The 25,603-nt window shown below is 35.8% G+C and overlaps 1 protein-coding gene across 2 annotated transcripts; it reads right to left on the bottom strand.

Annotated features, from left to right (window-relative positions):
• Nucleotides 1-2,010: 2,010 nt before the first annotated feature.
• ice1 (KIAA0947-like (H. sapiens)) lies at nucleotides 2,011-24,758 on the bottom strand. Of its 2 annotated transcripts, none has more exons than XM_015357711.2 (22): nucleotides 24,518-24,758; nucleotides 21,228-21,286; nucleotides 20,284-20,318; nucleotides 19,958-19,976; nucleotides 19,540-19,651; nucleotides 19,204-19,280; nucleotides 19,084-19,121; nucleotides 17,614-17,696; nucleotides 17,447-17,523; nucleotides 17,324-17,361; nucleotides 16,659-16,741; nucleotides 16,027-16,066; nucleotides 15,884-15,946; nucleotides 13,022-13,117; nucleotides 12,339-12,802; nucleotides 8,470-12,045; nucleotides 7,295-7,463; nucleotides 5,523-5,683; nucleotides 4,941-5,131; nucleotides 4,093-4,190; nucleotides 3,500-3,598; nucleotides 2,011-2,685 (listed from the first exon to the last, which is right to left on the bottom strand). In XM_015357711.2, the coding sequence occupies exons 1-22, from the start codon at nucleotides 24,605-24,607 to the stop codon at nucleotides 2,507-2,509; spliced, it is 5,847 nt and encodes a 1,948-aa protein (XP_015213197.2). In that variant the 5' UTR covers nucleotides 24,608-24,758; the 3' UTR covers nucleotides 2,011-2,506. The 2 variants fall into 2 exon arrangements, with proteins under 2 accessions (XP_015213197.2, XP_015213198.2); XM_015357712.2 differs by having other exon boundaries at nucleotides 4,093-4,187.
• Between the last annotated feature and the right edge of the window lie 845 nt (nucleotides 24,759-25,603).

Raw genomic sequence — 25,603 nt, 5'->3', positions numbered from 1 at the left:
TAGAAGGGCAATATGTCTGTATGTACAGTATATATCGTGTTAAATACTGCATTAATTTTGCATTAGAGGCAAAGGTAATGGTTATATCATGTGTTTTAGTATTTACAAGGATTTTCCCAGTAATTGCTGTGCCATGCTGTCACTCCAGAAATGATTATGCTGAGTGTGCTACATGCTTTTTTCCCCTTAGCCCACAACTCTCAGGAGGGTTGTAATTGCTGAAGAGGCCAAAACAATGTATTCTCTGCCTTCTGAATAATTGATTATACCCTGCCAGCACAGCCAGCTCAAAGGCTGTACACCCATCTCAAAGAGGTGATTCCTATTATATTTTTTTCTTCCAAAGGTTGACTTGTGTATATGCCATGCTTATGAAATATAATACTTTTTTCCTTACTGCCACTTTTACCAGCTTACAGTATATTCTTTCAAATCAAGAAACATGTAGCAATAGCAGCATTGATTCAGTGGTTTTGATGCAAAATAAATCAGGAGCCAATCTTCAGTGGTGTTACAGTTTAGTGAATAGAAATAGCTGTGACGGGTTAAAACTCTGCCTTCGTCAATTGTACAAACCTTTCATAGCTAATCAGAAATACACTGAACATTAGAAAAAACATTTGTTATAACTGCAACAAAATTCACAAAGCTATCAGGAAAATGGCTTTTTTCTGTAGCAGGCACACTGACATTTTATTGATCAGACATGACAGGTAAATTCATTATGCTAATACCATTTTACCACCAACAAGGTGGATAGATCAACAGGTGTACTGTGTGATACACTTGAGTGACTGCTGCATAACCACTAAAGCACTTCATTAGTTGGGCACAAGCGATGAGTAAGTTTAACCCGTTGAATGCCAAGACTGCAAAAAATCAGGAAAGAAAACTTACAAGAAGGAACCAATATGTCCCACGTATCAACAGAACACCCCCTTTGAGCCATCAGCATGTTGTACTGTAGTTTCTCAGGAAGACTGCCTGCAGTGGAGCTGCAGCGCTGTGGCTTTATCCTAGTGTGATACAAGGTCAATACACCTCCAGTACTGCCTGTGAAAGAACAGATTCATCTCGCAATGAGAATACAAAAGACATGTCATGGATACCCTACTCGCCAGGCACAAGCCACGTTGAATGTTTGTGGGATGAGCCGGGATGACGTGTGGTGAACAGAGCACTGGGACAGAATCCTGCAAGACAGTATCTGGTGCTGCTTGTATTGCTTCCAGAAGTGGCCACGCATGCTACTAGCATGTGATTCACAGAGTAGAGCTCCTGTTGAAAACATGGCCTCAGCTTAATTAATTTAACCTATGCCTATTAAAGAAAATGTCAGTGTACCCGTTATAAAAACACTCCTGAGACCTTTGCAAATTTGATGCAGTCCCTTAGTATTAACAATCTTCAGCTGTTCAGTGTATGATGTGTAGTAGATGTCTCAGTAACTCTATTCCCAATGATACTTACAGGTCTTAAGACAGAACAGGAAAAATCAAGTAAATTATATCGTAGCTGCAAATCCTTGAATATTTGAATTATCCATGACAGTATCTGAAAAACAAACGTTTCTTTTGTGTAATTCTGAGTTTTCATAAAATATCTGCAACAAATAATTCAAAAAAAAATTCCAATACCTCTAAACCAAATAAACTAATGAAGATCAACCTCCTTCCTTGTTTCTTCATGATTATGACATTTTTGCCCTCTACTGGTAAAAGCTGGACAGATGGTAACAAACACACAAGTATACAACACACTGGATACTACATGTAAACTACATACATCTATCCATTTTAAGAAAGCTGTGTATTCTTAGTAATTTCTGCACATCCCTTTCCATTTCATGTGTGCATTTAGTTTTTCATTACATTAATTATGCTATTTTCTTTAGATCATTTTAACCAGTAAATGCTTTTCAATGGTTGATCATAAAAAGAATATTTCTGAATGCACGTCACGAATGCCATAAGTACGTCAATCAGAATTAAGAAAAAAAACATTCATCGTTTTTCATTTTAATACAAAAAAAGTACAAAGTCTTTTTAGAATATCATTATCAAACATTTACAATATTTACTGACGTTTCATTTTAGAGGATTATAAAAGGAATTGTTTACACAAAGAAATTCCTTTCTATATAAATGAATTAGTCTAATATACAAGAAGCAATGACTGACTTATGTACAATATGGCTTTAGTGAATATCAACATTAACAGTACTTATAAAACTTTTAAATGAAATAAAAACATTTCTGAAAACAAAGGACTGGCATACAAAAAAATAAATTCCACTAAAATCAGTAAAACTGGTATAGCATATAATTCTGGCTCAGTTCCAAGCACAAAGACTAAATGCATATTTAAAGATGCAACAGATTTAAACTTTAAAACTTGTCTTTGCTTTGTTACTTTCCAAAAACTCAACCCATATCTGCAGCATGACTGTAGAAATTCAAAGCCTGATGCCTTAGTCCATTACACAAGTGTGATTAAACAGCATCTTTTATTTCATCTGCCGCAACATAAAGCCAATTTGCATAATACAGCTGGTAACTGCAGGAGGGACAGGTCGAGTGGTTGCCTCTCTCCATGCGGCGAGTGCTTCCAAGGCTTCTTTGGGATTGCTTGGAGCCAAGTCATAAATAGCATACACTGCTGCCAACTGCACTCCCCAGGGAACACCTGTGTTCAAGCACAATCAATACACACCCAGAGATATTAATTTCTTATTACTGCAGCACAGCCACCATAGCACACTGATTTATGTATGGTGACAGCAAAATTGTCTGATCAACTGTACTGGTGTAAAACATAGGATCCGAGGTGTCAAACTCTTTAACAATTCAAGTCAGGTTCTTAGGGGAACGCCATTCAGCACGCACAGCTGAAAAGCAACACATCTTCAGTTCTAGTTTTACGTTTCACATTTTAACTTGAGACTTAAAAAAGTGTGATGAGTTACTGAACCGAAGAGGATGCAGTTCATCCTAAATCGTCTCCATCTGTCTTCACCAGGTCCTGCTCAGCATGAGTGACTTTGGCACCATGAGGAAATTCAACACCTAACAATTTTCTCTCACAAGCTTAGAGCAGACTTAAGGCTGATTTAGCTCTCCTACCAGGTTTTATACTAATTTTTGTGTTCCCTTGACTCCATTTACAATAGCCAATTTCATGATCTGAAGTTCAAAGTGTTGCCCTCAAAGTTAAATGATAAAACCCACATTTTCAGCAGCAAACCACAAAGGATCTTCTACCTTCTGTATGTTAGTACTATAAAAACATTCTTCATGTACAGTAGCAAAATGAAGTGGACATTTAAACGTTTATCTTGCTGACTTGATAAGCAGTCCCTTCCTCACAGTACTGTCAAATATCTTCAGAAGAAACAAGCACAAAAATCCTCTAGGGAGGACAGTTATGGCATCTGATCTGCGTCATGATTTTATTAGTCTATACACTTTCCAAGTAACCATCACAAGGATAAAACTCTCACCTTCTGCATTAGCATGTCTGCAAAATGTGTTAATCACTTTTGCAACATTCTTTACAGAAACCACAGCTCTCTGTCTCAAGCCCATTTGTCCCACTCGACCTGAAAAAGAAATCTTGTTATTATTTCAGGACTTTACAACTGATGTCACACTTTAGGGTTATTTTGAAAAGTATGAAATTATTTCATCGTCCCTATGAAAAAAGCAGCATCTGAGCCAAAGAAACATTATTTCTTGATGTGTGGACTAATCCAGTATGACAGGGATCACCCTGTTCAAAGTTAAAAGTATCCAACAAGATGAAGTCATATTCATAACTCAGAAGTATTCTCTAATTACGTTTTCCTTGATTATATAGAAAACTCATAGTATTAAGAATTGAATTTTATTTTATTTACTTGTATGCACCATCAAATAATTAACTCATACTTTATATGTCTTGCCTTTAAGGCTTCATCTCCCAACTATATCTTGGAATGGAGTCAAATTCAGTCGAGTGGCCAAATGCCCTGAAATAATGAAAATACTACCCAAATTCAGTGTAAATGTTCACTACAGGAACTACAGGTAGATACTGTATAAGAAGGAAACTCACCTATAAGTCTCAGAACAGCAGCTACTGTAATATCATGGATGTGTTTTACTACTGGTCCTTGTTTCACCCATTTGTCCATTATTGGCCAAAGTTCCCTGCTGAACGAAAGTATATGAAATAAATAAAAAGCAAACCACAACGTATTTAGATATACACACATATCATGGCTCCTAAGAAAATTGGCCCAGGGTGCTTTCTTTCCTTTGATAACTAATTTTAGTTATTTTCTAAATTGAAGTTAACACATGGTTGCATTTAAAAATATACTGGACTGAACATCCAGAAAAAAAGCAAGAAAGCACACCAAGCACAAGACAAAACTAAAACATTATATTTAAAATAGATTTATAACAAATTTTCACTGTAAATCATTAAAAGAATAGGCCTCCTTTGTATGCACTGACGGGAGGCACTTGTGTGTATTCATATAAACATACAGGGAGCTCAGCTGGTTTATTCAAACTGCATCATGAAAACTGTGCCCCCTGGAGCAATGCAATTTATTAATGATCCATTTGAATGTGTAATAGATAAAGCACATCTGCCAGTATTCCAGTAATGGAAGAGACCACTGAACACATTAACCTTTCAAATAAGAATACCCATCCTGTGGCATTACTACAGTAAAAAGACCATCACTGAACAGGGACTGCAGTTGTATCTAGGCAAGATGGGAGCTGAAGTGATGACTTTGTACCTCCACAGGTACACAGGGCTTAGTGCAGAAGTAAGATCACCTCACTCTGAAATATAAACATATAAAATTCTACCCTATTTTTATACATTTTATATACACACAAATAACAATGATGAAATAAAATGGAGAACAGGTTGAAATGCATATTCACCTTAAAAAAATGTCATGTATCCAGGTCCAGTTTTGGTGGGAGCACAACAACTCAAGTGCAAATACATACTCCCAAACACAAGGACTCAAGTCTTCCCCATGTCGCTCGTTATCCTGGAATTTCATATTGACTCCCATTTGAAGAACAATAAGTGTACTTGAGAGTAACTTTATTATATCACATGGAGGACTCTAAAAAAAAGTGATAAAAGTATATACAAATAACATTAATGTGACATTCAGATTAAAAATTGGTGAATGCAGTTACCAAAGAAACAAATAAATAAAATGATGGCGTATGTCAAATAAAAATAAATATCAGATTAATAAGGCTAAACATTTCTTTGCATTCAAATAATAAAATTCTCTACAGTCAAACCTCATGTTAATAACGACTGCATATACTGTTCTCAGTTGACCGTGCCCTGCAACAATGTAAATTTATTTCTTTGGTGATATCGCCCTCTACTGTTCAGTTCTCACTAGAGGTACCGGACACATAAATATGACTAGAATACATAAATATTCTTCATTAAGACATTTGGAAAAATTAGCTAATGGATATATTGAAGTAATTTCATACCTTCTCCCAACCCAGGTAAGCTGTTAAACACTGTAGGACTTCTCCTTCTGCTCTTTGCTTCGCCAGGGCCTGTATTGATTTATTAATTAATCCCGGGAAGGAGAAGATATTGCTCCAGGTTGCAGTGATGAACAAGATCATTTTGGCTGAATCTGGAAAATCTACATGTAAAAACAGTTTGACATCAAAATGTAAAGTAATGCCAAAAAAATACAAAAATCTGCTCACCCTCATAACATACTACTATACTCATAATGTAATACTATGACATTAAAGCCTGTTGATTACTGAACAAAAAAACTGCAATTTTAAGAACACATTTTCACATCTTCAAGTAAATAAAGGGAAAAATAAGGAGAGAGAGATTTAAAAATGCCACATGTACTGATGGAGAATATCAGATTTGTACTTGTCTTTCAAGATGCCCTTCATGCTCCCACAGCTGCCTGGATTGGGGAACAGCAGATGTGATGTCTCTGCTTGAAAGGACTGAATATATAAACTCTGTCAACAAACCCTTCCATACTACTACCCAAAGTTAATTAAAAGAAAATGTACTGTTTGAACACATTAAAAAAAATCTTCAAACGTCATTGTATTTCCCCAATCAGCTCTTAATAGTAAGCTAAGCAAGTAAAGTCAGTCAGTTAAAGTGAGGTTAGTAAAGTAAGCAAGTAAGCTAAGTAAGGAAAGTAAATTTAGTACAGTACGTTAGTCATTCAGTACGTACATTAGTAAGTAGAGGTAAGTACAGTGATCAAACTAAGTAAATAGTTAAGTTAAGAAAGCTAAGCAAGTGAAGAAAGTAGGTTAAGTAAGTAAAAGTTAAACAAGCAAGCAAAGTAATTAAGATAAGTAAAGCAAATTAAGTATAGTAATTCAGTCATACGGCAAGTTTAGTTAAGTAAAGAAAGCAAGTGAAGAAATTAAGCAAGTAAATGCACTAAGTAAAGAATAAGTAAATTAAGTACAGTAGGCAAAGTAAATAAGGTAGGTGAAGTAAGAATAAGTTAAGTGAATAAAATAAGTAATCAAAGTAAAGAAAGCAAGCAAGTAAAGAAAATTCAGTATAGTTAGTCAGTCAGGTATTCAGTAAGTTAGTAAGTAAGCAAGCGAATAGGTAAAGCAAGTAAAGCCGGTAAAGTACGTAAGGTAAGTAAAGAAAGCAAGCAAAATAAGTAAGCAAGTGAACTAAAGTAAGCCAGTGAGTCAAGTAAAAAAAAGTAAGAAATGTAAGCAAGTACAGTAAGGGGAAGTAAGCTAATTTAATTCAGTCAGTAAGTTAAGAAAGTAAAGCAAGCAACACAAGTAAAGTCAGTAAGCAAGTATATACAATAAGGTAAATAAGTAAAGTTGGTAAGAAAAGTGAGTAAGCAAACAACAGGTATTGCTTTAAAAGGTAAGAGGATGTGTCTGTTTTTTCTTAAATCTCATATGTAAACGGAGTTAATCCACTTCCTTACCAGAACATGTGGTAACATGACAATAACATGCTATAGCTATAGTACGGCATTTCACTTGATGCAGAGAACACTGGACAGAATTTTTTCAGGAAGCTAAACTATTCTTGAAGGAACTCATTTTTGATGTGCAAGACTTTGTAGTATGTGAAGGATTAACATAATAAAAGCTCAGAATAAACTCTTAGTTAAGTTTTATATAATGAGAGTACAATTTAAGCATCAGGTTATTTATTGTACCTATAGATGAAATACAGAAATTACATTACCAATAACTTCTGCAGTTATTTTGTCTATAAAGCAAAATTTCACCTTCTTTCAATATGCTGTATGCAAACACACGGGCTCTTTCCAAGTCTCCCTGCTGCCGACAAATTCCAACATAAACTCTACAAAGGGCCTGAAGATGGTTACTCTCCAAAGTGTTCTTCTCAGATTTCATCTTCGTAAGAATGCTGGACAGCAAATCTTCTGCCAAGTGCTTCAATTAAAATTTTGAAAATAAGTTATTTTTCTAAACATCTAAATTTTAACACAATCTAGACAAACTAGAAAAGAATAATATAAATATCTACATGAAATATTTTAATCTTTTTGGGATTCAAAACTTGAAGATAACCTCTCAAGCTGAGTTCAGGGTTTCTATTCAAAAAACGTTTTTTTTTCTTGGGGACATTACACATAAAAATACATATTAATTGCTCAGAACTAATATATTTCCATATAATCAAAATATTCCATTTTTGAATCCTGAAAGCTTTGAAAAAAGAGAAAAATCAGAATAAAACATTTGTTGGTAAATGTAAAGTGTCCTCTTACTATGAATACAAAGGTCTGCAATTTATATAGTTATACCTAGATCAGTACATGACCCAAGTATTAGAAACTGTTTAGAGCGGCAAAATAAAAGATTATTAAACAGACACAAACTGAATTTCCATTTTGTTAATCAACAAAGGTACTGTATGTTAAATTAAAATCATGCAGATATTTTTCTTACTTTCATTTAATTCTACACTCATTCACCAATTCAATTTTTAATGTACAAGTTTATTTTGTCCTGTTATCAGTAAACAGACAATTTTGTTTTCTTTGTAAAATATAATCTAATCTTTGTAACAGTTTATTACTGTTACATTCCCCAGCACTGCAGGTGCTGTATTTCCAAACACAGATGTACTTCCAAAAGCATTTAAATTTAGTCTTATTTAAAAACATGAAGATAATCAAGCTTAAGAGGTCTCAATGAAATAGGACACTGGTTCCTGTATTACAAGAATCAATTATCTTCCTTTTTACAGGACGTACACTCTGTGCAATGAACCACTGTATTTCTTTTTATAGCTTTTACCCCTGACTATGCTTAACACAGTAGTATATTTCACGATATTGCAGAGTATACCAATACTCCTATGTGTCATAGGATGTGGAGTCATATTAAATCAAAGCTCCAGGGTTCTGTTTAAAAAATAATAAAAAATACTGACCTTGTTCACTACACAAAATCCGTGAATGACCTCACGCTCTTCATCTCTCAGCACTGGTACCTGAGGAATTTTTCCAACGTGTATATGACTTCTAATTACAGGTAGCAAATCAAAACAGGTGTTTTCAATTTTCTTCAATGCATTTAATATTGCCTCGGGTGGATTATGTGATGGGATTTTTTTGACATCTGCTTCCTTTTCAACAGACTGTAAATTTTGACCTTGGTTACGTAATCTAGACTCTCCATCAAGAAGCTCTGTAGAATTCTCACAAGATGGAAAAGGCAAAATAGTCTTTTCAGGAACTGGTGAATCATTATCTAACCGAAGTCTTTTGGCACTTCTTGGCAAAAGTACGCTAACTCTTTTTCCTGCTTGTTTAGGCTTACCTAATAAACCTGAATCACAGATTTCGGAATTATCTGATGGGTGCTGGAAACTGCTGCCTTCCGATTCACAAGCCTTTCCTGTTTTGGTAAAAGCAGTTGTTGATGAATTAATGGATTTAAAGCCAGAGATCTGATTGGCAGATCTGGGTGCAGCATTTCCAGTTCCAGGCATACCTCTGTTAAGACAAACATTCCCTCGCAGAATATTAAGAGTTATTGCACGGGCCGAGAGTTCTGGATACATAGAATCCAGGATTCTCACAGAGTTCTCCTGAGGCAAGTTAGAGGAGGTGGAAGATGCTAATGCTGAAGGAGGAAGTCTGCCAGGCACTGGAAGAGCATGTTTTGGGGTAGTTGCGCAGAATTGCAATGGAGAGGAAACCACCCTGCTTTTACAAACATCTGAGGGGGACGGCGTAGCCCAGAATGGGGAGTTATTTGGCTCATTTGAAAGTGGCGACGTAATTGAAGTTGCTGGTTTTTCTTTCACGGAAGAAACCTGTTCATCCACTGGTGAAGGACAAAACAACCTGCTAGATGAGGACTTTGAAGGGGAAAGACGTTTCCGGGATGCTGGAGGCGTTGCAGGTAGTGGCTGCAGAAGTGGAGGGAGAGGCGGGCCCATTTTGGAGCGAACTTTCTTTATAGATTCTGGGGAAGGCTTTGGTGAGAGAGGGGTATCTGCAGTAGCCTGTGCTGGAGGATCTGCATGGATTATTTTTCTTTTTACTCCATCTTCTGCAGAAAAAGGCTGTGGTCGTGTACAATCAGGAACTGCTGAATCATTAGAAGTCACAGTCTTAACAGCACTCAGAGGACATACTTCAGGTTTTGCAATTTCTCCATTTCTGTTAATACACTCAGGTGCATTAACAAACACTGCTTCAGTCACTTTACACAAAGCACTTTCATTACATTTCTCGTATCCGTGATGGGTATCCGATTCACTTTCTAATACTGATTGTGAGGGAAGTTTGGGAATTCCAGAACTCAGATTATTTTCTTCCGTAATATTCCTTGATTCAAGTAAAATGTTAGCAAGACCACCTTTGCTTTCATTCAAGTCCTTTTCATCCCCTGTCACCTCACAATCATTTGAAGTTTTAATATCATTATCAAATAAGCATTTACCAGATATTTTTAAAGTGGACTCTGGCTCACTCTCATCTACTTGTTCGTTTCCTTTGGGAACATCTGTGTTTATTCCACCAGTTGACACACACTGTTGAATGTCAAAATTATCGCCTAAGGAGGGAAATGTATTTTTGGACATGACAGAGATGCTCTGAGATTCAGACTCATTAGAAGTTACTTTCACATCTTCTGGAAGAGGATCCTCTAATTTTGTGAAATCTTGATGTGAATGAAGCACAGTGTTTGCCTTTTCATTAGAATCATGGCTTTCAGCACGCTGGCTTGTCTTAACTTTCCTTTGAAGTATGCAACCTTCTTGATCATCTGATGAATCTGTCTCTTCCAAAGAATCATTTAATCTACTTTCTTTCATTATTTTTTCATCTTTGACTTTCTGTTCCACGGAAGACATGTCATTTTTACTCACATTAGGGTTTCCATTACTGCAAGTTTGATTTATTGCCTCTTTATCTGCATTGTCAGCATCTTTAAAAAGATTTTGTGCTGAACTATGTTCATCCAAAATGGACAAATCACTTCCCAAAGGTACTCCTCTGTCTGTTCCTCTTGGGCACTCAGCATCATGCTGAAGTGACTCAGGCTTACTACTGTCCAATTCACTAATTTTCTCTGACTCAGTTTCTTGAAATTCACAAAGCCCTTTATCTGAATCTACTGGTAAGCCACATAATGGTCCTTCTACAGTTCCCTTGTCTGTAGACATCATTTCACCTTTCACACATTGCGTAATGTCAGATGATGGCGCACTTTCTATTAATGTGTCAATATTTTGTTTCACAGAAGGTTCTGTCGTTTCACGTTTTTGCAAGACATGGCAGTTCTCCATCACATCAACAGTGATTTTTCTTTTGGTTTGTTCCATTTCATCGTCAGATAAACTTGAGTTATTTTGTGGGGATATTATGTTTTTAGTTGAATCTGATGCACTAGTTTGAACTTTAAGATAGTCTACAAACCTTTCCTCCTCAGTATGTTCTGAATTCACTTTTTTACAACTTTCCTCACAGCTATTCAGCTCTCCTAAGCTCTCATGTTTTGGTAAAGACCCATCAGCTGAATCCTTTAACACTGTTTGTTCAGTTTCACTTTCAGGCTCCTGTTCAGTCGTGTTGTATTTTGTAAACTGTTCCTCTGTTTCACTATGTTCTTGCAGTTTTACAGAAACCCTTGAACAGGATCCCGTGCTTTCTTTTTCTTTGCAGTCAGCATTTGCAGGAGCAGTCTGGAAAAGCATATCTTGTGCACTGCATACCTCCCTATCGTCTCTGATTGAGCAAACAATGTCTGTTTTATCCGTTTCTTGTAGTTTTCTTTCAGCTGTACACAATGGACTAGAAGGCTGTTTCTTATGTATTTCTGTCTCTCCAGCAAGAGAACATTCTGTATCCATTTCACTTACTTCTTGTTTGCTTTGCTCTATCTCCATGTATTCTGTATTTGAGTTTTCAGTGTCATTTGGGCTAAGATGTTCTTCAGATAAAGAGTCTTTAACAAGACAATCAGGAAGAGACACAGGGCATTCGTCCACAATATCTTTCTCACACTGCAAGGAGTTTAATTTTCCATTGTTTTGTTTTGGCTCCTCATTTTCTAAGACACTGCACTGAGATGCCTCTTTATGTGAGGGAACCTCTGGATATCTTGTCTCTTCAGTTGGGACTGAGAAAGTAAGGTTTTCTGTATTAATTTGCTGACACTCGGGGGAAAGCAAGTTGCTGCCATTGTCCTTATGTCCTGATGTGTGATATTCATTACATATGTCCAACGAACCACAAGGTACAGTTTCATCAGAAATTTGAGGAACAGTAGGAGAGACGGTCAGGTTATTTCCTAAAGACAAGCCTGCATTCTGGGTCGGGTGCTCATGCCCAGATTTGGGTAAACTGGAAGGTATCTCACCCTCATAATATTCTTTTATACAACTGGGATCAGATTTCTCAGAAAGTGTTTTATCTTTCTCTTTAGTTACATCACAAAATCGAACTCCCTTCTCTTCATCGCTTGAATCGGACATATATCCAAATAGGGAATCCTGCAAGAAAGTATAAAAAAGTCAGACATCTACAAAATACACACAAATTCATATATATATTCATATACACCAGAAACATTTCATTTTGCAATCATCAATTATTTTTCTGACCATCATACAAGTGTAGGATCTATGAGAAAGAACATACTGTTTCAAGTCCAAAACATGAAATTGTGAACATTCCTTTTCTTTCACATCATATGTCCTTAGGCAGTCTGGGTATGATGTTTTTTTTAAACTAAATTAACATTTGCAGTGCAAATAAAGAAGTATAGCTTCCAATATATCCTTACCTCACTATTAGGCAGTGAAAGGTTCAATGGAGATAGCACTGGGGGTAGAGGCTTGAAACACTCCAGTACTTCTTCAATATCACCTCGGATTAGTGGACTACGTTCTTTTTCCTCATTTGAGAGAAACTTAAGCTGTTCATTCACATTGTCATTTACAGTTAGTTCCTTAGATTCCTCACTTACAACAGCCTCTATGTGAACATCCTCTTCTGACTTCCCACTGTACCTTTTTCTTTTACGCTTTCCTTTTTTGTGCATTGTGCCTGCAGATTCAGGCACAGGTAACACAGGAGACTTTGAACTATTACTTTGAAATCTAATTGGCTCATAACACTGAAGGTCTTCTGATGGGCTTCTGTGAAAGAGTGGCTGGTTGTTCTGATTTTGATGCTTCAAAGGACTTTTAGACAAGGTTGGCTGGACACAAGGATGTGGATTGCTGGTTCTCCTGTGTAAGCCTGTCTCTGCAACAAACCAAAAAACGACTTAGTAATTTTCGCACCACATAACTCCTTTCCAAACTTAATAATATATATAGTAGCTAGGAGGCCAAGGATTCATTTGTTTCATTCTATTGCAAAAAAAGCATGCTGAAAAGAATGTTAAATCTAAACGTCAAGGAACTGGTAACTCAATCAAGCAGCATGTCAACATTTGCTGTTTATACATTCAAAATAAATTACCTTTAAATGGAAAATGTTGTCTGTCTGTAGATTGTGATATCTGAGAGGAAGGTTCTAAACACATCCAGAGTTCTTGTAAAAGCATCCTGACTTTGGCTGAAACACATAAAAAAAGATTACATTATGGATTAAACATAACATTTTTCACTTTTAATTGTTAAGTAATGTAAGTCATATTTACTGAGTTTTAATATTTACATGAAGAAAGGTTTATTTTTGTTTATGGTGCTCCATAATTATATGCAAAGAAATAAAAAAATATACATTTTCAGATGTTTGGTTCATATAGATAATAAGCTTCATTTGTCTTCACGTGTAGAAGTTGACTGTTAGAATTATCTTGAACTTCATCCACAATTGCATATATATATATATGAAATATACAGGACATCAGAGTAGCTGTATGTGCTTACAAAATCCTTTGACACGTTATTATTTACTAATGCAACACAGTGCCTGTAGTAAAACTTAGCATGACACAGATAAAACATGTAAAATGGGCACTATTTCGTATTCTTCATTTCAAACTATGATAAAATGGGTTGCTGTTGGTGACAGTTATGAAGCCTAAACTGAAGAAAATTCATTTAAAAAAAATATTTCATCTGGAACTTAACAGATCTTAATATGTTGGTGCTCATTTTAAGTGATACTTGACAGCGTTAAATGATTTGAAGTGGAGATTCAGAAATAATAAGGAGAAGTTTAAAAGGGAAAATAAATCATTTACACATAAGCCCCATTTAATCATGAAAATGAAAGCATTAGTACCAGCAATGGTGCCGTTTTAAATCATTAGTGTGAATGGGAAAGATGGGTTTGAAAAAAATGCCAAGCTCCATTTAAGACCAAGGGACGGTATTATAACTGTTACGGGGTCATTAATGGAATGAGGATGTGTGAATCACAGCTGTCGCATTAAAAGCACTCAACACCCATGTCTGGACTCTAAAGAACCCAAGGAAATGTTAAGAGGTGGTTTGCAGCAGATTTTATGATACACTGACAAATGCCTCATGATTCAATGAAGTAATATTTAATTTATTGGGAGTAAATTTCTAGTGTTATTGTAATAAACAGGATTTTTTCCATGGACCAAAATGTAGTTTTCAAGGACATTAATTTTAATTAAAGCTTGCTTCCTAAAGCTAAAAGCTGTGAAACAACCCTCCATAACATTTAGTATTTTGTAACGGTTAACTATGCTCTTTCATAATTTGTTTAATACGTAGCATAGGATTAAAGGATGGGGTATTTTTATGCTTTAATTTTTCACAGAAACACTTTCTGAAACTGTCCAAGTTGTTTTGTCATCTATTTTGCTAGTTTCCTTTGGAGATTTTCTGAAAAACGTCCATTTTAAATTTTTGTAGTTGTGCATCACCCATTTTCAATCTGCTTTGCAGCCTTCCTCAAACAGTTTTCTTTTATTTATTTTCTTATCTTGCACACTGTTTCCTAGCTTAGCTTATTTAAGTTTAAAGCTTAAGTTAAATTTTTGTGTCTTACACATCTTATGGGCGAACTCAGACAACAGCAACAGCTAAGGGTAATAACTTTCTCCAGAAATCGTCGCATTCATTGATTGCAAAACCACAATTTCTTGCTCACATGGTCCTTCCTTCCTTGTTCTTGCACTTTTGTTATATCTAGTCTGCAGACCTGCAGAAAGTAATATGCTTCTTCCTATGTCCAAACTGGTGGTGTTAAGCTTAGAAGGTGTACTGCATATTGTATAAAGTGTACAGCCCTATATTCACAAGCCCTTTATCTCTAACCACTACACCACCTGTGTAACCTTCACAGAATATGTGGTTAACATTTGTTCTAGCCATTGATATTTGATATTTGGAGAAGGTTATCCAAGTTAAAATTTACAGTCGACGCTATGAAATGGAAAAGAAGCTGCTTCTGTGCCATGAACTATGCAAGCTGAATCCACATAATCAGTCAAGCCTTGTGTGCGAGTCTATCCAGGAATTAGATGTGCAAACAACAAGCTTCGGCCTTGTACTCTGGACAAAATGCCGAAAGGTGAATTTTCACCTCAGTTTTCCCTTTTCAGCAGACTGAAACAGGTTTTCCTCTAGTATTTGCCTCTACTATGCTCCATCCATTTTCATCTCACTACAACAAGCTTTTCAGTCCCTGATGGTGAGGACCAGCCCCATAGCATAATGTTATCCCAATGCTTGACAGCATAGATGGTGTAGACATGATCATGAGAAAAATACAGAGAGAGGTCATGAAAGATATCACTGCTCTTATGATTTCAGAATAATAACAGGAGACACTGAAATAAATAAGTGACTTAAGGGTTGTAAATTAAGTTTACAACAGCACAGGGTCTGAAAACTATGCGATCATGACATTTCCATTTTTTCCCATTCACAGTAATTATTTACACCTTCCCTTTTTTGCTTTGACTATGTGGAGTAGGCTGCATTGCAAATATTAATTGTTAATTCAAAGTGTTATGACTGAAAACATTGAAGTACCAAAATATACAAACAGTGCAAAGATCTGAATACTTTTGCTAAGTTTGTTTATGATGTTTATTGGTGGTGGTGGAAGAGATCCCCATTACCTGTAAAGGGCTTTGAGTGGAGTGTCCAGAAAAGCGCTATATAAGTGTAGGCAATTATTAATTAATAATAATTATGATGGCAAGCTTTTAATTAACATGATTCTGAAAGGTGTTAGCAATTACTTTGTTAGAAACGAAGTATTTCCCAGGGCTTTAAAGAACCCTTCACAATTTCATTAGGTGAAATTCAAGAACTTCTTAGCAATTTAAAGATCTCTGCCAACTATTTTTATAGACGTCTATTCCAAATTTCAAAAACGATAAGCATTGCTTACTTTGGTCAATTTTTACTCCCGTTTCCTCTGGTGTATTTGTTTGAACTGATGCACTCCTTACATCTGTGGAAAGAAAGAAGATTAAACTTAAAGTAAACACAATTTTGCAGTTCATTAAAGCATGAAAAAAAAACTTAAAATACCTTTTTGCCTATTTTCTTCCTCCAGTTTTTCAAGATTAAACTGTAAAGCAAAGAAAAATGGCATTAATTAAATAAATCATGCAATTACTGAAAAATATGGAGGCATGGTGGTAAGTACTGTTTCTTCACTGTTCAGTTCCAGGATTTGGGACAGGATTTGCCAGTAGGTTTGTTTGCATCTCTTCCTGTGTTTGGGCTTTTGCCAGATGCCCCAGTTTTGACTGGTAAGTCTAAACTGTCCCCATACCCAATGATTTATCCAATGAAGTCCGCTGGGATCCACTTTACTATCCCTAGCAGTGGTATACCTGGTACTGCCCTTAGAACTACAATACACAATACCTTTATGACCTTTATCAAAGTGACTATGAAATGTATTTTTAATATTACAGGACACACTGCATCATCTCATACTGCCGTATGCTGAGAGCTGTCACTGCTGTTTTCGCCTCACCTGATCACTGCAGCAAGAAAGAAAACTTACTTCCTAAGACTCTTCTATATAGCCTCTGAACTAAGAATATCATCTACATGATGTAAAAAAGTAAATAATACTTCTTGCAATTTAATATTCATTTACTGAATGCATTCAAAAGGTAATTACATACGTAGAATGTTAGTTAGACCCTGACCTGAGTCTTCTGCAAATCTTTCTCCAACATGTTCTTTTCCATTTTCAGCTGCTTTATCTCTTGGCTCTGACTCGCTCTTGTTTCTTTGAAGGGTAAGAAAACACCAGTGTTAGCGGACCTTGCAAACAAATCATGTTTTGATTGTTCTTCTGTAAGTAAGAAAAGGATTCTTAGGTTCTGTTTTATTCCATTCATCCATTTTCGAACTGCTTTATCGAATGCAGTATCACAGGGGAGCCAGAGACTATCCTGGCAAAAAACAAGCACAAAGCAGGATACACCCTGGACAGGACGCCAGTCCATCGTTGGGTACACGCAGACAAAGCCTAAAATCCCAAAAGCCATTAACCTACAGTACTAGTATGTCTTCGAACTGTGGGAGAAAACCCAAATGGACATGTGGAAATTTGGAGACTACATAAGATGTCAGCCTAGGACTTGAACCTAGGCCCCAGTGCTGCAAGGCAGCACTGCTAAACACTGCACCACTATGGCACCCTCTATTTTGTCCTTTTAATTCTTTTAACTCTATACTAACTTAATTAATGTAATTACGACAATTTGCATTCCAGAATAACCTAGCATCCCAGGGTTGGAATATTTTCAGCAAATGCTCAAAACCATGATATCAATGCACGACATAAGGAAAAAAAATGGGTACTGACCTTCAAGTTTCTTCACTTTATCTTCAAGTTGCTTCTTTCTGAAATTAGAAGAGGAAGTACTTACTTGTAAAGTGGAAGGGGGGGAAAAAGGTACTTAAATTTGAAATACAAATGAATTCTTACACAGACTCCGTTTTACTGATCTCTTCTTTCTGGTTTTCATAGTCCAGACGCATCTGCTGACAGAGCTTTAGAGAGCTCTGTAACAAAATATTATATTCCACAATTAAACATGTATATACTGGATACATTCAGAACAAATACAGTTTCATCATTAGTCTAACTCTAACCTGAGTCTTGTCCAACTCTTTCTCCAGCATGTTCTTTTCCATCTTTAGCTGCTTTAACTCTTGTCCCTGTTTCTCTCCTGCATCTTTGAGAAGAAGAAAAAGTTAATACCAGTGCTAGTGAGCTCTGGAAACAAAACACTGTTTGCTTGTTTGTTTTTCAGTACGAAACAGATTCTTAATTTAGATTAACTTTATTGTCCACTAAACGTGGACATTTCTTAGGTTTCCCCCATTACAAATAATACAATTAATTAAAATACACAACAACAGAACAACATATCACACATGGAAAAGCATATATTTAAAGGTAAAATCAAACTGATCACAATGTAAATACCCGGCACAAACAAAGAAAATATCATTAACAACTTGCATTCGGTACTTGTTTGGAGTATGGGTTAAAGAACCTTTTATGCACATTTCGAACAGCTCTAGAGAACCTGAAATGTTGGCCAGATGGAAACATCTCTAAATGAGAATTGAGGGGATGGGAGGCATCTTTAACTTTTTGCCATTCTATTCACCTCACTATAAAAAATGTCCCCCAGCTGTTTTTGTGGCTTTTCACCTTCCCTTACTATTCAAGAAAACGTCTGCACTGATTGAAATATACATTCTTATTTGAGGGATTATCTTTCACCAGAAGGCCAAAGAGAGCCATTTTTTAATCAGTTTAACATTTGCACTATAAAGAGTCCCCTCATTTTTATAGACTAAAAAAAGCAACAATGACAAGACACTGCCATGAGCTGCCCCTGTACATAAAACCAATTCATCTGAGCAGTTTCCATTTAACAAGACCCTCTGAGGATGATCCGTAAGAAAATCTTTAATTCAAAGAATAACCCTGGCATTCACATTAAGCATAAGAGGTCTTCCTAAAAGAATGTAAATTTGTGTTAAAAGCTGAGCCGAAATCAATAAAAAGAGTGCAAACAAAGGCATTTGGCTTTTGAAGCCACCTTGTTATTTCATGAACTAGAGTGAGAGCAGCATTCTCAGTGCCCTATACGCAAACTGTAAGGGATCAAGCTGGTCCCTTATAGATGCAAGGTGGTTGCTAACCATGCTTTCCATGAACTAAGCCAAAATTGGAGTGATTGCAACTGGGCTAAAATCTTGTAAAAACGTGTTGCTCCAAAAACATTAGACACAGGTATTACTGTTGAGGTTTTTTAATAATTTTGGAACAATATAAGCATTAATCAGACTCCGAAACAGATGAATAAGAAAACCATTTAGATGATAACTAATTTTGACCACCTACCTCTTAAAAGCACCCTACCTCTCAAAACGGTATTATAGTTGATTGTTTTAATAAAAGTCTAATAAACCTGAGACTGCTTATGAAATTATGCATTCAGTGTTTGGTTCAGAATGACTGAGCCTGCCAAGGTGTAACAGTTTTAGCAAATGCTTGAACACATGATAAAAATCAATGGATTACATAAGGAACAGCTGGTTATTTACCTTCAAGTTTCTTCACTTTATCTTCAAGTTGCTTCTTTCTAAAATTAGAAGAGAAAGTAATTATTTGTAAAGCAAAAGTGGAAAAAAGTGCTTCAATTTGAAGTAAGAATGAATTCTTACACAGATTCTGTTTTACGGATCTCTTCTTTCAGGCTTTCAGATTCCAGGAGCGTTTGCTGACAGAGTTTTAGGGAGCTCTGTAATGACAAGAGAGGTTATATAGGAAAAAAAATTTAGTTCCATACATAAAATTTTAGCTCTAACAAGAGATTGTAATGTGAGATCCAATTAAGGAAATTCATGCAACTTTAGAAGTGTTTAAACTTCAGTATTAATTTGATAATGATCTACTACAGAGTAAAATTTTCTTTTGACTTTAGATCATGATTTAATAATTCAGGTCATCGATGAAATATCCAATAAAATGCTATAAGACCATTTGTGTGTGATACATACCCTCTTCTCTTCTAATTCAGACTTCATTGCCTCAAATTCCTCATTTTGCTTTTCCAGTGGTGTCAATTTCAAGAACAATTCATCTAGTTGATGATGGAGAGAGCTAGTCTCCCTAAAGAAAAACCATAAAATCAAAATGTTAGGTCAAAAAACACAGGGTGTGTAAACATTGACAGCATATTTCTAAAGTTACTTTTCTAGAACATCTCAGCTATTTTTATACAATACACTTTTAGTAAACTCTGAAGAAGCAGAACCACTGACAAAAATACTCAATATTTACTCAGCTTCATAAATTAGTGCAGAACTATTTGAAATACAGACCACTTATAAAAATGTATGCAAAATATTAAAATATCAACAGATATAATACAGATATTAAACAAGGGCAAACAATTTTAACAGCTTCTGAACTTACCTTTGAGCTTTCTGGAGCTGTACTAAGTTATTAAAGAAAATCCGACAAAGATGGAAACATTTTCAAAAAGAATTCTGTCATCTTCAAGAGATGAGAAACTTTCTCATCTCTTACAGCACAGTAGCACAATACCTTACCTTATGATTTTGCAATTCAAACAGAAACATTATGAGTCAAATGTGAGAATAGTATTTATTCCCATTTGCATTGTAGTCTCTGTTTTTAGAAAAAGACTTCTCTGCTGAACTTACATTCTGTTTTATTTTTATTTTAAACATGTTAAAACAACAGTCATTCAAGATCAACTGAAATTCAGAAAAGGATATCATCACATTTTTCTTGATATTCCATAAGCAGATGACTGGAAAAGAAAATTGAGAAACAAATTTAAAATGTTATATATGATGGTATTTTTACATTTACATTCTCAATGTCACTGAAGTTTCCAACATAGTACTAGAATTCAGAAATTGTTATCAGACAAAAGAGTTGTTCTAAATTGTTTGAAATAAAGAGTCCTAATGTACTGCAGCTAGAATCATTAAATGTTTTGTGAGACAGAGACTCTTGTATTGGGAGGGCAGAAAGCCTTGCAATACCTTTCAGAAGACTCTGTAACAGTGGGTTAGGTTTATTGGAAACACAGGATATAAAAAAGAAAAGACACAGATGAAAAAGAAGTGAAGAATCATTCTTACAGAAATACAATGATAGCAACGCAATACTATCTTGAGCAAAAAAATGTATTCAGAATGAAGTAATTTATTATTCTTCATCAGTACATCAGTTTTGGCATTAGAAACAGGTTACACTGTCGTGCAATGTGATTCTTCTTTCAATGGAATAATAAAAACAAGATTTTCCTGCTGTTCAGAGAAGAGGGTGTAATTGGAACTAAGGCATGTTGAATCTCTCTGAAAAGAATGTACTCTACATTGCAGCACACTGAGAGCACAGGCACATCTTTTGGCACTGAATGTTGCATAGCCCAAACAACTGTCTGACATCTGAAGCCAAATCAGGCAGTCCACTGTTGCAGCACTTTTCAGTACACCATCAATGAAGAAAAATGATAAGCATATTTGAATTGTGACAAGCATATTTTATACTACAAGCAGTTATAATGGGATCTGTACAAAAGCGTCTTTGATACAGTTTTTATGTCCTTGTTCATTAAAGGTTTACTTCTTTCACCATATTGTATTACAGTAAAGACACAAATATAAAATCAAACCGATATTAAGAAAAAATGAAAAAAAAACTTGCTTACTCAGTGTCAATTATCTTTTGCTTCAAAGCCAGCAGTGTTGCCACATATTCATTCAGATTCTGGAACAAGAGATCAAACAAAATATTAAATTGTTGCAAGTATAATATTCGAACTTGTAGACATTGAAGTTACATTTAATGCTTCTTCCTGACCCATACAAGCAACTGATTTACAGGTATGTCTTAGACTGAAGTCCTGTAGTTAAAAAGGGAAATGGTTTTGCCATTTTGGATAGTTTAAAAATTCTATTAAAACCTAAACTGAACACAAAATTCTCTCCCATTTTACTTAGTTTATTTCATATGTATAAACCCTGAAGAATTTACAGTTACAAGGCAGCCAATCTATATAAATGACTCTGTTGAATGACCTTTACCAGTCTGCACTAGCTCTTCTGGGACAACCTAGCAAGAATCATAATGCTCTTCTTCGGTGTAAAGGGGACATGGGACATAATAATAGAGTGCTTTGTATTATATAATGCTAATTATATACATTATCCAGCTTAATTATTATATTTAAAATAAGTATAATGAATATGGAGCATTGATGACAAAGACTAGAAGACCCTGTAAATTGTTCCCCATTACACAGCAACATGCATTTTAAAATGTCCAGTTCAATGTGGTATAAGTAGGCCCTGTTTGTGAATTAACTGCCTACATTTTATCCACATTGCTATAAAATTGCCAACAACTGTAGGTGCAGGGATGGTGTCCTTTCTGGGTTATTCTTTACATGCCCAGTTGTGCCAATGTGAAAAAGTTCCTTCTTTAGACCTTGCATGCTTGTTTTTCCTCAATGGTGACCCACTGGACTGGGTATTAGCAGTACATGTTGAAGAACCTATGCAAGTGCAAATACTTAATTCCAAAATACATCACCCATAACTAAGGGTTATAATGCAACCAAACATTTCCTTGGTTATAAAATGTAGTTTCTAGCACTCCAGGGTGTCAAACTCATTTCTCATGGCGATCAATATTTGATTTAAATGTTCTTCAAGCAACCAATTCCATAAGTTACCAAAAGCCACGACATAGTATTACATACTGGTACTGATTCTCATTTTTGGAGTTCATTTTACAAGGATATATCGCCGCCATTTCAAAAATGCTAATGTAACCTTACCCCCCAAGTAAGGTAATTAAACATGCATCCTCCTAGTACAAAATCTTTTTTCAGCATTAATAGCCGCAGTTTCTTGAAATATCATAGTTGTGATCACAGCACACTGCACAAATCTCTGTTCTTTGGTAAGGAATATTATGGGGATATTTTGTTCAGCAACCAGCAGCAGTAAATGCACAACTGTAAACAAAACTCTTGCTTCAAACCTTGAAGTATTACAAATGATTAAAAATAGTGAGCAGTTAAAAATCATTAGCACTGCCGTGAACTTAATATCACTGTGCTAATGCTCAACAGTTTGCAATTTTTCACATTCACTCTTAACTACTCTACTGAAATAAATAGGCTGATTATCTTAACACACAACCATGTTCTTATTTTTGACAATTCAGTTTGCTTAAGGTAACAGTAATATTGCTATTTTATAGACTTTGGAAACAGGCTGAAAGTTACATGTAAAGTAATGGGAATTTCACTGTTCTAAACAAAATTTTGCATTACAGTTCAAAGGATGAGTATATATACAGTATATGTGTCGTTGGTAAAGACCCTCTGCCCCTGTATTAAATAAAAAGCAGTTTGCAGTTTAGCGTTTACAACTAAGAAAAAAAAACAGCAAAAGGCAAAGTTAAAGAAATGAATGACAAAAGGAATACAGAAAATGTGAAATACGATTTGCTAAATATCAGTGATACACAAAGAGCAATAAATACACTATTATTATTGCTACCGGTCTTTGACAAAAGCTCCCTACTCTATAAATTAAAGCTGTTAGTTTTCCTTTCACTTCTATGAAGAAATAAGTAGCCTCACTTCTCTGGAATCAAATTAATTTAATGAATTGCTTACACTTATATAGCACTTTTCTGGACAATCCACTCAAAGCGCTTTACAGGTAATGGGGACTCCCCTCCACCACCACCACCACCACCAAGGTGCAGCATCCACCTGGATGATGTGACGGCAGCCATAGTGCGCCAGAACGCTCACCACACATCAGCTATCAGTGGGGAGGAGAGCAGAGTAATGAAGCCAATTCATAGAGGGGGATTATTAGAATTAACATTTTTCTTTTTTTTTAGGAAAACATGATGACAAGACCATCATTGCACTGATTACAAGACCACTATACAACCACAAAATATCGTTTTGAGATCATAAAAACCCTCCCGTTGAGTTCCTGATAGGCCAATGGTGGTTTAGTGACTGAGGATGCCCCAACGTCTGCAGGATGTGTGTACAGGTCTCGCCGTATCAATTTTTCCACCAATTTAATGCAAAGACATGCCCTTGTCTTCAAACAAGAACGCGTTGATAGGCCAGACGCAGGGACCCTGCAGAGAGCGATGTGTGTGCGAGACAGTTGTAGCATCATCACCAAGGGTCCCTTCTTTGTGTGTGCTACGCAGGCTTGTCAAGACAGCAACCTCCCCAGGGACCTGGCCGCGAATCGTGATTGACACACCCGATTTAGAGGCAACACTGATCAGTCATCCTTAGATCACACACACACAATGACAAATCGTTTCATTTATTATAACAACAAATATAACGAATCGGCGATAAGAAAATTGGTCACCCATAACTTTTAAAGAATGTTTTTTTTTACCTAAAACGTATATTTTAGATAACAATTTGAACAACACTCCTGCTTCTCACATCTGATCAACAAATTCTCCTGATTCAGTGTGGTAGTTCCTTTGTAAAAATATAGCAAAAGGAGTTCACATATTTGTGGAAGTTCGTATTTAGCACTTTTTAATGTGCATCCAGTTCTTTATCAATAAGTTGGGACGACCACAGATGTCTTAGCATCATCACACTTCAAAGACAAGATCTTCTTAGGTGCTTAGTATATCTGCAACCGTAAATGCAAAAATGATCTCGGTATTCACTCTTGACAGAATAAAACCAATTTACGGGAAAAATGTTACGAGTTATCAAATTTCGAATGAACACTTGATACATTTGATAGTTCAAGATGAACATTAATTTAAAAATACTTGAGGTCCAATATAATTTAGCTATATAAATAAAATATTTTGTTATCTGTGCTGATATGATTATATTAACAAAGGTAAAGTTTTGATAAAACGTACAATTAGAAGCTTAAATAACACCACCGCAGATTTACTATTCTACAAATACCATTTACCTACCTGCTGCAAAGCGTTACAGTTCTGACAAGTTCCTGCTGTTGCATCTGAAGCAATTCCTGCTGCTTGAGAGTGATTCTCCCCGGGCATCATGGTAACAAACGCAAAGAAGACACAAAAAACGTATCAGAAAACTAAGATTTGAAATGAAACACGATCAAAACAAACTACAGCCCTTCCATCCTAAACACACAAACGTAAGAAGCTGAAGCACACCACATTGACTCAGGACCCCACACACCGGGCCGTTCACAAAAATGCCAGATTCAAAACCGCTTCCCACAATGAAGAATATTTCATTTAATAAGTTCTGAATATTCAGACTTCTTAAAACTTAATTAGAAAAGAAAAGGACGCACAAACCTATTTCAAACTGCACATATTGCATGCGATCTAAAAGTAAAATAACAGGCAATATTATGGGGCCCTAAGAGAGAGGCAAGGTTTGTGAAAAAGCACGTGCTGCATAGAGGAGTGGCAGCAGTAGAATTGTGGGAGTTACCGCTTTGGTAGGTGCGTAGTTTTTATTTCGTGTCCGCATCTTTAAACCCAGTCGATATGATCCACTTTTATATAGGTTAAAGTATTCTGATGGTAACAGCCATGGACTAGAGTGGAAGTATGCGTATGAGATAGATCGCTACCGAAAGGCAATTCTCTTAAAGAATTCTTTCCTCAAGATATGTTTCACCTGAGAGTGGTTAGTGAAACAGCTAATATATGATTAGTAAATTAAAACTGCGTCCGAATGAAATATTCTTAATTAAGGCCTAGAAGTTATTTCTGTGCTGCTTCGGTACGGTGTGAACGCCTTTTTTATTTCCATGGTACGTGCAAACATTTTAAAAAATATGGAGATACTGTATATGGTTAACTATTACATTGACAAGTGGGGACGCTTTCCTTCGCGGCTGCATTTTGAAGTGAAAAGAGTTAAATGTGCAGGTTTCGAATCGCCAAAATAACGGGAAAAATACATCTTTCAACATAATTATATGCATGTGTACAGTGTTGGGTCCAGATGTTTCCAGTTATGTGTAGTCACATAGACCTCTGTCTGTAATAGAGCCAAAGCATTGAAATAGCTAG

The sequence above is a fragment of the Lepisosteus oculatus genome, chromosome 10 (genome assembly GCF_040954835.1).
Source record: "Lepisosteus oculatus isolate fLepOcu1 chromosome 10, fLepOcu1.hap2, whole genome shotgun sequence".
Lineage (NCBI taxonomy): Eukaryota > Metazoa > Chordata > Actinopteri > Semionotiformes > Lepisosteidae > Lepisosteus > Lepisosteus oculatus.
This window is presented reverse-complemented; position numbering and strand designations above follow the sequence as displayed.